Source organism: Nipponia nippon, unplaced genomic scaffold (genome assembly GCF_047370975.1).
Source record: "Nipponia nippon isolate SJK-2023a ecotype South Korea unplaced genomic scaffold, ASM4737097v1 scaffold_68, whole genome shotgun sequence".
NCBI lineage: Eukaryota > Metazoa > Chordata > Aves > Pelecaniformes > Threskiornithidae > Nipponia > Nipponia nippon.
In genome coordinates this window covers 268,531-281,955 of record NW_028262389.1, presented here as the reverse complement: position 1 = coordinate 281,955, position 13,425 = coordinate 268,531, and the positions used below count along the sequence as shown (strand labels likewise).

At 53.1% G+C, this 13,425-nt stretch overlaps 1 protein-coding gene across 1 annotated transcript; it reads left to right on the top strand.

Annotated features, from left to right (window-relative positions):
• Window positions 1–9,058: 9,058 nt before the first annotated feature.
• On the top strand, window positions 9,059–10,081 carry LOC104017552 (olfactory receptor 14A16). Its single transcript, XM_009470590.2, is given in 1 exon segment — window positions 9,059–10,081. A coding segment is annotated over 1 exon segment (1,023 nt).
• Window positions 10,082–13,425: the final 3,344 nt, after the last annotated feature.

The window sequence follows — 13,425 nt, the reverse complement described above, 5'->3', positions numbered from 1 at the left end:
TTTTTGAATAGTCTGATCTCCTTGTCTTCTCAGCGTTTTGGGAGTTAAGCTCATGGTACTATTGTGTTCCACTGACTAAATGTTCTGGATTTAAAAGCTCTCTTCTTGGTGTCCAGGGGCAGGGGAGATGGTCCATGAGCTCCCATTCTCTCCTCAGGTTTCTTCATGTATGACAGGAGTGATGGCATACACCAGACTCCCTGGAAATGAATTTGGAGGGGTGAGGAGAGGGGAGGATGGGGACTCACCACGTGCCCTGGGGTTGAAATGAATGGAGGCTCAGACGGTGAAAGGCCCTCAGATTTGACACCCCCCCGAAAAGCAAAACATGAAGCTGGTGAAGCTGTTGAAGTGTCTAGAGCACAAGTCTTACGAGGAGTAGCTGAGGGAGTAGGGGTTGTTTAGTTTGGAGAAGAGGAGGCTGAGGGGAGACCTTATTGCTCTCTACAACTGCCTGAAAGGAGGTTGTAGTGAGACGGGGCTCGGTCTCTTCTCCCAAGTAACAAGTCATAGGATAAGAGGAAATGGGCTCAAGTTGTGCCAGGGGAGATTTAGATTAGATATTAGGAAAAAATATCTTCCCAGAGAGAGTGGGTAGGCATTGGAACAGACTGCCCAGGGAAGTGCTACAATCACAGTCCCTGGAAGTATTCAAAAAATGTGTGGATGTGGTGCTTAGGGACATGGCTTAGAGGTGGACCAGGCAGTGAGGTTAAGAGGTTGGACTCGATGATCTGTGGGGTCCTTTCCCACCTTAATGATCCTATGATTCTATGATTAAACTGAGGTATGCAAAACAAGGACTCTGCCATGGGAGTCAGTAGGAGCCCAGCAGGCAGAGGGCAGGGAGAGTGGAGAGATGCAGGAGCTGCCTGAGGAGCGCCAGGACTCTCATGCTGTCCTGGGGAGCGGGGCTGGTGGGAGCAGAGGAGGGGGTAAATTCAGTCAGCGTTGGGCATCACGTACAATAGGAATTCAGGAGAGCCAGAGAGCGCCTAGCCTCTGTTTCCTTGTGCCCTTGGGGCCAGCACCATCCCTGGGGCTGATGCGGAGCCTGAAGCCCCCCTCTCTTCTCCCCAGCAGCTGCTGTGCCCTTCAGAGGGTCTGGGGCTGTGGGGCGAGTGCCCAGAGCTCTGCAGCACCCTGCGATGGGCGCTGCCGTGGGGCCAGCCAAGGCTGGGCTGCTCTGCTGCACTGGGCTGGGGAGAGGGCAGGGGAGGTGGGGAGAGGTGGGGAGGGGCTGGGCTGGGCTGGGAAGTGCCCGGGAGAGGAAAGCAGCAGTGTAGAGCTAAGCTGTGTGAGTGTGCAGGGTGGGGGCAGCCAGCAGGGTGCTGCCAGTGCAGAGTCAGGCATCATGGTGAAGGAAGCAAGGCACCGAAGGTGCAGAAGAGAGGGGCCAGGTCTGTGCCATGTTCCCTGGACACCCTGCAGAAGCTGCCCAGGGAAAACTGTCCCAGAACAGTGCCACACACTGGCCATTTCCATCTCTGTTCGTACACCCCAGCCCTGAGAAGGGACGTTTCCTGCAGGGTCAGCCCCATCCTCCCCCGGGGCTCTGTGATGCCCAACTCCACCACCAGTATTAAGAAAAAGGGAACGAGTTTCCTACTGACATTTATTGCAAACAAGCCCCAGAGCTCTTGCCACAGCTGGTCTCTCAGCCAAGCCAGTTCTCAGACAGATCCAGCTTGAACAGGTGTTCATGGCCTTGTCTCAACAAATACTGAAAATCTCCATTGATTGCGATCACACCAGCCGGGGTGGGTTCTTGCTCCTGTGCTTTGTTCTGAATGATTTCTAAGGAACCCCTCTCTCTCAGCCTCTCCTTGTCCATAATGTGCTCCAGGTCCCAGCCACCCTTCTGGCCTCTGCAGGACTTGCTCCAGCTGTCAGGGTCTTTCTTCTGCTGGGAAGACCCATGCTGCATGCAGCAGTCCTGATGTGGTGCTTCTGTAGTGGGTTAGCCTTGGCCAGCAGCCATACACCCACCCAGCTGCTCACTCCCTCCCCTGCCTCAGCAGGACAAAGGGAGAAAATAAGATGGAATAACTCATGGCTCAAGATAAAGTAAAGGAGATCAGTTACCAATTGCCATCATGGACAAAGACCCGTTGACTTAGGGAAGATCAAATTCATTTGTTGCCAATTATAAAAAGATTTGGATTGTGAGAAACAATGACAAAAATATTAAAGACCATTCCCCTCACGCTTTCTCCCACACTCACATTACTCCATTGTTTCCAGTTCTTCTACCTACCCCAACACCACGAGGAGTAGGGGTGAAGAGGTGGTTAACAGTCACTACAGAACATCTCTCCTGCTCCTTCCTCCTCACACTTCTCCCCTGCTCCAGCTTCCATCCTCTCCATGGGATCCCACCATACTTGTGGTCAAGGCTAGGTGTTGTTCCTTTCTTTCTGTCTTATTTTTCTCCTTCATACTCACTGAATGTCGGAAATGTTGAGATTGGAAGGGACCTCTGGAGATCCTGTAGTTCAACCCCCCAGCTGAGGCAGCGTCAGCTAGAGCAGGTTGCTGAGCACCTTGTCTAGCTGGGTTGAGAATATCTCCATGGATGGAGACTCCACAGCCTCTCTGGGCATCCTGTTCCAGTGGTTGACCACCCTCACAGCCAAAAAGTGCTTTCTTGGGTTCAGATGGCATTTCATGTGTTTTTAGCTGTGTCCATCGCCCCTTGTCTTGTCACTGGGAACTACTGAGAAGAGTTTGGCTCCCTGGTCTTCATGCCCTCCCATCAGGTATTTGTACACATTAACAAGATCCCTCCAAGCCTTTTCTTCTCCAGACTGAACAGTCCCACATCTCTCAGCATTTCCTCCTATGAAAGACGCTGCAGTCCCTTAAACCAGCTTTATGGCCCTTTGCTGGACTTGCTTTCGTAGGTCAAGAACTTTATTGTAGTGAGGAGCCCCGCACTGGACACAGCACTCCAGATGGGGCCTCGCCAGTGCTGAGTGGAGGGGAAGGGTCACCTCCAGTCACCACTCACCAGTGAGCCCTCAGCATGACATCCACAGTGTGGCTAGATCACAGTCTGTCCTCCCCCAGGGACTTTCTCAGCAGCACCTTGTCCTTCTTGCAAATCAGCTCCACCTCTGGCACAGGCCCCACGGTGCTGCAGAGTCACCTGGGACAGCAAAGCCCTCTCCTGCCAGGGCTGCACAGCCCAGGCCTCTTTCTCTCTGCCCTTGGGGACTGCAGCTTTTGCTCTCGGTGTGGGAACCTCATCCACCATTATGGCACCACCTGCCACCCACTCCAGCGTGCCTCTGCTGGGAAGCCAAGCCTTTCCACACACGGGGTCCCATCTCTGGGCACCAGGTTTCTATGTGACAAGTCTGCCCTTGGCCCTGGTGCCACATCTGAGGTGCTGCAACCCAAATGGGCACCAAGCCCAGAGCCTGGGGCACAGAGAGCGGGAGCCCCCTGTGCCATCACAGAGCTGTGACATCAGTGGAATAAGAGCTGAGGTAGAGAAGTAGAGGTTCCACAGCTTTTCTTATAATGGAGATATAGCGTCTTGAGGAGAGACTGACAGGGGAGATGAGAAGTGGGTTAGCCTTGTGTGATGTGAGGACATCTCATATATGGAGGGTCTCTCTGGGACATGTTACAAGCTAGATGTTGGCTTGTGTGTTGGTCAGCTTCTAAATGGGCCACCCACTCCTCTTCTCTCCTGGGTCTGGTACTCCCAAAAGAGGAAGAGCTGGTCAGGCATGTGAAGACCTGAAGGCTGTAGTGGCCATGAAATTGTGGTCTCCAGATCCTCAGGGACATGGGGAAGGAGAGGAGCAGAGAGCAGACCCTGCACATCAGGGAACAAGAATTTGGCCTACTGAGGGCACTGGCAGGTGGGATCCCATGGGGATATTTTCAGGGCCCTGAGAGCACCCATAGACCTTCACAGCCCTGACCAGCATTACCTGTGGCTTCCACCCCCACCTCTGTCCATGGGCCCTGGAGACCATTTATGCCCACTTTCACCCAGCTTGATCTGTACTGTAGGTGTACGGGTCTCCAGACACAGCCAGAGACACAGCCTTGCCTGTCCATGAACCTTGTTGAGTCAGACTTGCACACTTCCCAGCTTGATTCTTTATGGGGCGTACAAGGGAATGACAGCATGGCCCTCCAAGTGCCAGACCCCAGCTAATTCACAGAGGCCTACACTCTTTTTGCTGCCTTTCCTCCCATCACTTGGTTTCCTGGTTTCAACTGGGATAGAGTTAATTTGCCCATGGCAAGTAGTGTATGAATTCCTTGTTTTGCTTTGTTTGCGTTCACGGTTTTTGCTTTGCCTGTTTAACTGTTCTAATTTATTTTACTTCAATTATTAAACTGTTCTTATCTCAACCCATGAGTTTTCTCCCTTTTACCCTTCTGATTCTCTCCCCATCCCACTGGTGGGGAGTGAGCGAGCAGCTGTGTGGTGCTTAGTTGCTGGCTGGGGTTAAACCACGACGGTCCTTTTTGGCGCCCAATGTGGGGCTCGAAGGTTTCGAGAGAACAACAGATTTAATTGGAATGCGCTAGATCTAATTTACAGCTGTTATTGCTGTTTAGCTGTTAATCGGCAGGCTTCTGTGCTTGCCACGGGGCTTGCTTGCCTTACTGTATGCTGGAGTCTAGTGCTTGTTAGTGGCTGCTTTTTGCTTTTGCTGCTTGCTGTACTGCTGTCCTGCTTATCATCTTACTCTGCTGCGCTTGGGAATATTTTGATAACAGCAATGGCCACGTGCCTGGGCTGGCAGATGGCCAGCGCATGGCTGCTGTTTTTCTGTGCTGCTGTACTGGACAGGCTGGAACTCCAGTGTGAACTCGAGTCGAAGGGACTGTGACCTGTGGACGAGTCCCTGCGGGAGCACGATAGCCCAAAGTGTCTGTGGACGTGGATAATCCCATGTCAGAGCAGCCCATGGAAGTTAAGAGTGGAGCAGAGATCGACCTGCAGCCCATGGAGGACCCCATGCTGGAGCAGGTGGATGCCTGAAGGAGGCTGTGACTCCATGGGAAGCCTGCGCTGGAGCAGGCTCCTGGAAGGACCTGTGGACCCGTGGAGAGAAGAGCCCACGCTGGAGCAGGTTTGCTGGCAGGACTTGTGACCCTGGGGGTGATCCACGCTGGAGCAGTTCGTGAAGAACTGCAGCCCGTGGGAAGGACTCACGTTAGAGAAGTTCATGGAAGACTGTGCCGTGGGAGGGACCCCACGCCGGAGCAGGGGCAAGGGGAGGACTCCATTGCAGTGTTAAACCCTATAACCTGGCCCAAAGGGGCCAGGGGTGGAGACTGTAATGGAAATACTTTTAAATTGTTGTGACCCGGGATTTGAGTTGCATGTTATAGGAATTACATAGCAGGAACCACCTGAACCAATGGAGGAGAATCCTTACAAGAAGTAGTGCAAGTGCAGCAGTGACCTGACCTGAGCTGGCTTTGGTGCCCAATAACTCCACGCAACACACGACCTCTCCTGTCCTGAGTGACCACTATCACAGATAGAGCCCAAAGTCATGGACTAAATGAGCTCAATGGACATTTTTGGGACAAAAGGGGTGGTGGTTAAAGAGGATGTATTGGATAATGTGGGACCTGAGCATGATGTAAATGGTATGGAATAAGGGGTGGATACTGTCCTGGTTTCAGCTGGGACAGAGTTAACTTTCCTCTTGGTAGCCGGTATGGGGCTGTGTTTTGGGTTTAGGATGAGAACAATGGCGATGATACACTGATGCTTTGGTTCTTGCTAAGTAGTCCTAAGCTGTTGCTAAATAGGTGTTAAGTGGTGCTCACACTGGGCAAGGACTTTTCAGATTCCCCTGCTCTGCCGGTTATGCAAGAAGATGAGAGGGGGCACAGCCAGGGGGGCTGACCCAGACTGGCCCAAGGGCTATTCCATACCATATGACGTCATGCTCAGTATATAAGCTGGGGGAAGAAGAAGGAAGGGGGGGACATTGGGTATGATGGCGTGTGTCTTCCCAAGTAACCGTTACGTGTGATGGAGCCCTGCTTTCCTGGAGATGGCTGAACACCTGCCTGCCCATGGGAAGTAGTGAATGAATTACTTGCTTTACTTTGTTTGCGTGCACGGTTTTTGCTTTGCCTATTTAACTGTTCTAATTTATTTTACTTCAATTATTAAACTGTTCTTATCTCAACCCATGAGTTTTCTCCCTTTTACCCTTCTGATTCTCTCCCCATCCCACTGGTGGGGAGTGAGTGAGCAGCTGCGTTGTGCTTAGTTGCTGGCTGGGGTTAAACCGTGACACCCTTCTAGCCCCAGAACTACAGACTCAGGATGAGATGCCTCACTTGACTCTGCTGACTCCCTTCCCTCAGCAGGGGTAAGAGAGACCCCTCCCCGTCACTCTCTGGGTGTCCTGCCTAATGATGGGACAAGAAAACGTTATTATAGGACCGAACTCTGTCTCTGTTAAGAGAAATTACACTGCTGGGAGTAAGTGATTCCTTCATTCTGTTTCACAGCAGGTTCCCCTGGAGCCCCAGGGACACCTGGAGGGAGCCCAGAGGGGCAGAGAAAGTGCTGCCTTGGGCTGGGCCTCTGCTGCTGAGCTGGGCTGGGCTCCTGGGGTGGAGGGAGCTCCTGGCAAGTGGGCAGCCCTGCAGAGAGACAGCTCTGCCCAGGAGCAGCTCCTCTGCAAAGCGCAGCAGGGCTGAGGGCACTGCCTGCAGGCACCGAGGGGAGACGAGGGAAGTGACAGAGGTTAAAGGCAGTGTGGGGTGGGAGGACAGAGGAGAGCCCACTTGGAGAAAAATCTTCACAGCCCTGAAGAGGGTAAGTCTCTGGCTGCAGGGCAATGCAGCTCTGGTTCCTGGAATGACCTCCTAAAGCTGTCACATAACCACAGCCTATGGGATCTGCCAGGAGGACTCTCACAGTTTCTCCAGTGTACAGAAAAAGGACGTGCTTTGTTACAGGGCTTCCCTGGTGCATAGTCAGAGGGACAGGGCATGATGGCTGCATTCACCCACGGATGGCTGGAGGGTGTGAAGCTGGGTGTGCAGGCAGGGGTGCCCAGGGCCGTCCTTCAGAGCAGGGACCCTGCAACCCAGGGGGCTGTGTGCCGCGGCAGGGACTTTGTCTCTTGCCAGTGTTGGCACTCAGCCTGCCTGGGGAGCTCCCAACAGCAGTGCAGGGAGAAGCTGTGGGTGGAAGAAGCAACTCCTGCAGGAGAAGGACCTTCTTCTGTCAAGGGGGTGCTGCGTGGGTCAGGGCTGCTCACAGCTCCAGATGACCCCAGGACATTTCCTGGGGGACTTTTCAAGGGGAAGGTCAAGGCAGGGATTACTGTAAAGATACAGAGCTTTTCTGCATCTGTGTTTTCAGTTTCCTACTCTTGGGGAGTATGGGGGGAGAAATGCAATAGGAGCTCTCTTGCTTGAACAAGTCACTGAGACTCCCGAGCTGTAACTTTGACGTATCAGTAAGCCTGATAGAAGCCTGATAAAGTGCCTTCAGCCACTCCTCTGCCTATAGACAGCACCAGCATCAGCTTTGCTGGACCCATCAGGGTTGTTCTGACCTGTCCTTTTGCACCTGCAAACAGGAACATGCGTCCAGTGAGAGCCCTGCAGACAGACAGGTTTCTGTAGGGCCAAGGTGCGTGCACAAATGCTGGGATGGGGTCTCTGAGCCCTGACAGGGAAAGACCTGGCACAGGGAAACACCTTCCAGGAGGAAAATCTCCCGGCAGCAGGAGAATGACCAGGGAATGAGAGGAAATGAAAAGCTAAAATGCTGCGGGAGGGAGAATTCAGAAAACTCCATAGCATCCCCTCCAATTCAGACCCTTTCCTCTGAGCAAGCCCCCTTGCCTCGTCTGCCACCCAGCAAAGCCTCTGCCCTCAGGGCGTAAACCACCTCCTCTGCAGCCAGAGCTCCAGCAGAGCCCTGGTGCCTCTCTCAGCCATGAGCCCATTTCCCTCTGCAGAGCACGGGGGCTGAGAGCAGCTGCCCGGCACATCTGAGTAAGGGTACCGCTGTCCTGAGTGCCCGGCTGCCTCTCCCCTTGCCTCTCTCAGCCAGACCCTCACTGTATTTTTCCTCGTTTCTCCACTTGTCTGTGTAATTGTTATTTTCTTTCATTCTTGCTGTCAGGCTCCCCAGGGGATGGGAGTTTCAGCTGCAGAGTCACACGCTGATCTTGTCTGTCATCCCATGCAGGTGTGTCCATGGGAACAGGTGTCCCAGCTTTCCTCTCACCTGTGGAGATCTCATCCATACAGTCTGTGGGGCTGGGGAATGAGCTGATTTTCCCTTACAGTGATGCCATCATTAGGACACTCGGCTGTCTCCTCAGAGTGACCGTCCAAGCTGTCAGCTGCCCTGCAGGATGCAAACGTGTCCCATAGCACCTCTGTTTTATCGGAAAACCCCATGGAGAACGCAAAGACTCTTCAGCTGAGGAAATGCTGTTGGGTTGGTGAAATGAGGCATTTTGTGGTCTGCGCTGGATCCCTCTGCTCTCAGCAGTGTCTGGTGGCTTTTCAGGATAACATGGGGGTTTAACCACCCTCCATCTCTGATAGGTGCAAGCACAGGGAAACTGGGAACTAGGCAGAGGGACAGATCAGTTCCCCTCACTCTGCATTGAGCCACAGGCAACCCTCTTGCCTTGCAGGGCTCACTCTGTTCTCCCTGAGTACAGCAGAAATGCCGAGGGTTTCTGAGATCCCAGAAAACTCCCCAGGGGAGATGGAGGGGGAAGCTGTAAAAAACCTAGAACTCTAAAACTGCCTTTACCATCCCCGTTCCTTAGCACAGGCAGTGCAGATGCTGACAGGCCCTTCTGCACTGGGAGCAGTTTCATCTGACGAAGTCGAACACCAGCACTGGGCCATTCCCCCACCATTCCCATGAACCACTGCTGATTTATCAAGAGCCCACGGGCAGAGGGCCTGCTCTTCATTGCACACTTGGCCAGCACCAACCAGCGCTGCAGCCACAGAGCTGAAGGAAAGTCTCCTAGAAAAGGAAAAGGGTGTCTGTGTGTGATAGGCGGAGGGTCTATGCGAGATGGCTTTGATTTTGCTCAGAGATGTCTGCCCTAACTCGTCACTGTCTTTTTCTCTTACGCCAGGGCCCCATGCCCAGAGGCAGCAAATGTCCAATGGCAGCTCCATCACTGATTTCCTCCTCCTGGCGTTCGCAGACACGCGGGAGCTGCAGCTCTTGCACTTCTGGCTCTTCCTGGCCATCTACCTGGCTGCCCTCCTGGGCAACGGCCTCATCATCACCACCATAGCCTGTGACCGCCGTCTCCACACCCCCATGTACTTCTTCCTCCTCAACCTCTCCCTCATAGACCTGGGCTCCATCTCCACCACTCTCCCCAAAGCCATGGCCAATTCCCTGTGGGACACCAGGGCCATCTCCTACTCGGGATGTGCTGCCCAAGTCTTTGTGTTTGTCTTTTTCATTTCAGCAGAGTTTTCTCTTCTCACTGTCATGGCCTATGACCGCTATGTTGCCATCTGCAAACCCCTGCACTACGGGACCCTCCTGGGCAGCAGAGCTTGTGTCCACATGGCAGCAGCTGCCTGGGGCAGTGGTTTCATCTGTGCTGTGCTACAAACTGCCAATACATTTTCCCTACCCCTCTGCCAAGGCAATGTCCTGGACCAGTTCTTCTGTGAAATCCCCCAGATCCTCAAGCTCTCCTGCTCAGGTGCCTACCTCATGGAAGTTGGGCTAATTGTGGTTAGTGTCTGTTTAGTCTTTGGGTGTTTTGTTTTCCTTGTGGTGTCCTATATGCAGATCCTCAGGGCCGTGCTGAGGATCCCTTCTGAGCAGGGACGGCACAAAGCCTTTTCCACATGCCTCCCTCACCTGGCCGTGGTCTCCCTGTTTGTCAGCACTGGCATATTTGCCTACCTGAAGCCACACTCCTTCTCCTCTCCATCCCTGGATCTGGTGGTGGCAGTGCTGTACACTGTGGTGCCTCCAGTAGTGAACCCCCTCATCTACAGCATGAGGAACCAGGAGCTCAAGGATGCCGTAAGGACACTGGCCTAATGGATGCTGTTTCATGGACAATAACCTGCCTTCCCTTCTCATCACATTTCCCAGAGTCTTTCTTAGGCCAGGAGTCTGTTTTTTTCTCTTGCGATAATCCTGTTTATAGATAATTGGCTGGGCTTATACTACTTGTCTTGAGGCTTGATCTTATTGTGTCCGACTCTTGCACAGCACTGTGTCATATGTGGCATGCCCAATAGCAGCTCTTCAATAAAACAGAATCTGCCAGGTCCAGAGACTGAAGGCTGGGCTCTTCCTCCAAAGCTGCTGCCAAGAAAATGTCCAAGGAATTGTTTTTTTTAAAGAGTCTAATCTCCTTGTGTTCTCAGTGTTTTGGGAGTTGAATGCATGGTACTACTGGGTTCCACTGGACCAAATGTTCTGGATATAAAAGCTTTCTTCTTGGTGTCCAGGGGCAGGGCAGATGGCCCATGTGCTCCCCATTCTCTCCTCAGGTTTCTTCATGTATGACAGGAGTGATGGCATATACCAGACTCCCTGGAAATGAATTTGGAGGGGTGAGGAGAGGAGAGGATGGGGACTCCCCACGTGCCCTGGGGTTGGAATGAATGGAGGCTCAGAAGGTGAAATACCCTCAAAGATGTAATCCCCTAAAAGTACAGCACTAAATCTTCTTATCCGTGAACAAGGACTCTGCAGTGCCATGGGAGTCAGTGGGGACCCAGCAGGAACAGGGAGGGGAGCCTGGAGAGATGCAGGAGCTGCCTGAGGAGGCCCAGGGCCAGGACTGCCATGCTGCCCTGGGGAGTGGGGCTGGTGGGAGCAGAGGAGGGGGCAAATTCAGTCAGCATTGGGCATCACCTACCATATGAATTCAGGAGAGCCAGAGAGTGCCTAGCCTCTGTTTCCTCATGCCTTTGGGGCCAGCACCAGCCCTGGGGCTGATGTGGAGCCTGAAGCCCCCCTCTCTGCCCCCCAGCAGCTGCTGTGCCCTTCAGAGGGGTGGGGCTGTGGGGTGAGTGCCCAGAGCTCTGCAGCACCCTGCGGTGGGCACTGCCATGGGGTCAGCCCAGGCTGGGCTGCTCTGCTGGGTTGGACTGGGGAGAGGGCAGGGGATGTGGGGAGAGCTGGGGAGGGGCTGGGCTGAGCTGGGAAGTGCCCGGTAGAGGAAAGCAGCAGTGTAGAGCTAAGCTGTGTGAGTGTGCAGGGTGGGGGCAGCCAGCATGGTACTGCCAGTGCAGAGTCAGGCATCATGGTGAAGGAAGCAAGGCACCGAAGGTGCAGAAGAGAGGGGCCAGGTCTGTGCCATGTTCCCTGGACACCCTGCAGAAGCCGCCCTGGGAAAACTGTCCTGGATCAGTCCCACACACCGGCCATTTCCATCTCTGTTCGTACACCCCAGCCCTGAGAAGGGACGTTTCCTGCAGGGTCAGCCCCATCCTCCCCCGGGGCTCTGTGATGCCCAACTCCACCACCATATTCAGAAAAAGGGAACTAGTTTCCTACTGACATTTATTGCACACAAGCCCCAGAGCTCTTGCCACAGCTGGTCTCTCAGCCAAGCCAGTTCTCAGACAGATCCAGTTTGAACAGGTGCTCATGGCCTTGTCTCAACAAATACTGAAAATCTCCATTGATTGAGATCCCACCAACTGGAGTGGGTTCTTGCTCCTGTGCTTTGTTCTAAATGATTTCTAAGGAACCCCTCTCTCTCAGCCTCTCCTTGTCCATAATGTGCCCCAGGTCCCAGACACCCTTCTGGCCTCTGCAGGACTTGCTCCAGTCTGTCAGGGTCTTTCTTCTGCTGGGAAGCCCCATGCTGGATGCAGCAGTCCTCGTGCCATCCTGTGGTGGGTTAACGTTGGCCAGCACCCAGACACGCACCCAGCTGCTCACTCACTCATTCCCCTGACTCAACAGGGCAAAGGGAGAAAATAATCCAGAAATCTTATGGGTCAAGGTAAAGTAAGGGAAATCGTTTACCAATTACTGTCACAGGAAAAAACAGTTGACTTGCCAAGGATCAATTTAATTTCTTGCCAATTAAAAAAAATTTGGACTGTGAGAAACAATGACAAAAATATTAAAGACCCTTCTCCCCACACTTTCTTCCAGGCTCACATTACTCCGTTGTTCCCAATTCTTCTACCCAACCCCAACACCGCGAGGAGCAGGGGGGATGGTGAAGAGGGGGTTAACAGCCAGTACAGAACATCCTTGCCTCTCCTTCCTCCTCACGTTTCTCCCCTGCTCCTCTCCATGGGATCCCACCATATTTTCGGTCAAGGCTAGGTGTTGCTCCTTTCTTTCTGTCTTACTTTTCTCCTTTCTACTCACAGAAACATGGAAAGGTTGAGATTGGAAGGGACCTCTGGAAATCACAGAATCATAGAATGCTTTGGGATGGAAGGGACCCTTAAAGGTCACCTAGTCCATCTCCCCTGCAACTGGCAGGGACATCTGCAACTAGATCAGGTTGCTCAGAGCCCCATCCAGCCTGGCCTTGAATGTTTCCAAGGATGGGGCATCTGCCACCTCTCTGGGCAACCCGTTCCAGTGTTTCACTACCCTCATTGTAAAAAATATATCTATATCTATATCTACATCTATATCTATATCTACATCTACATCTACATCTACATCTCTATCTATCTATTCTTCCTTATATCTAGTCTGAATCTACCCTCTTTTAGTTTAAAACCATTACCCCTTGTCCTATCGCTACAGGCCCTGCTAAAAAGTCTGTCCCCATCTTTCTTGTAGGCCCCCTTTAAGTATTGAAAGGCTGCAATGAGGGCTCCCCGCAGCCTTCTCTTCTCCAGGCTGAACAACCCCAGCTCTTTCAGCCTTTCCTCACAGCAGAGGTGTTCCATCCCTCGGATCATTTTTGTGCCCCTCTTCTGGACCCGCTCCAACAGGTCCATGTCCTCCTTGTACTGAGGACTCCAGAGCTGGACGCAGTACTCCATGTAGGGTCTCACCAGAGCAGAGTAGAGGGGCAGAATCCCCTCCCTCGACCTGCTGGCCATGCTTCTTTTGATGCAGCCCAGGATATGGTTGGCTTTCTGGGCTGTGAGAGCACATTGCCTGCTCATGTCCAGCTTTTCATATACCAGTGTCCCCAAGTCCTTCTCCTCAGGGCTGCTCTCCATCCCTTCATCCCCCAGCCTGTATTGACACCAGGGGTTGCCCCGACCCAGGTGCAGGACCTTGCACTTGGCCTTGTTGAACCTCACGAGGTTCACATGGGCCCCCTTCTCAAGCTTGTCCAGGTCCCTCTGGATGGCATCCTGTCCCTCGGGAGTGTCAACTGCACCGCTCAGCTTGGTGTCATCTGCCAACTTGCTGAGGGTGCACTCGATCCCCCTGTCTATGTCATTGATGAAGATATTGAACAGTGCTGG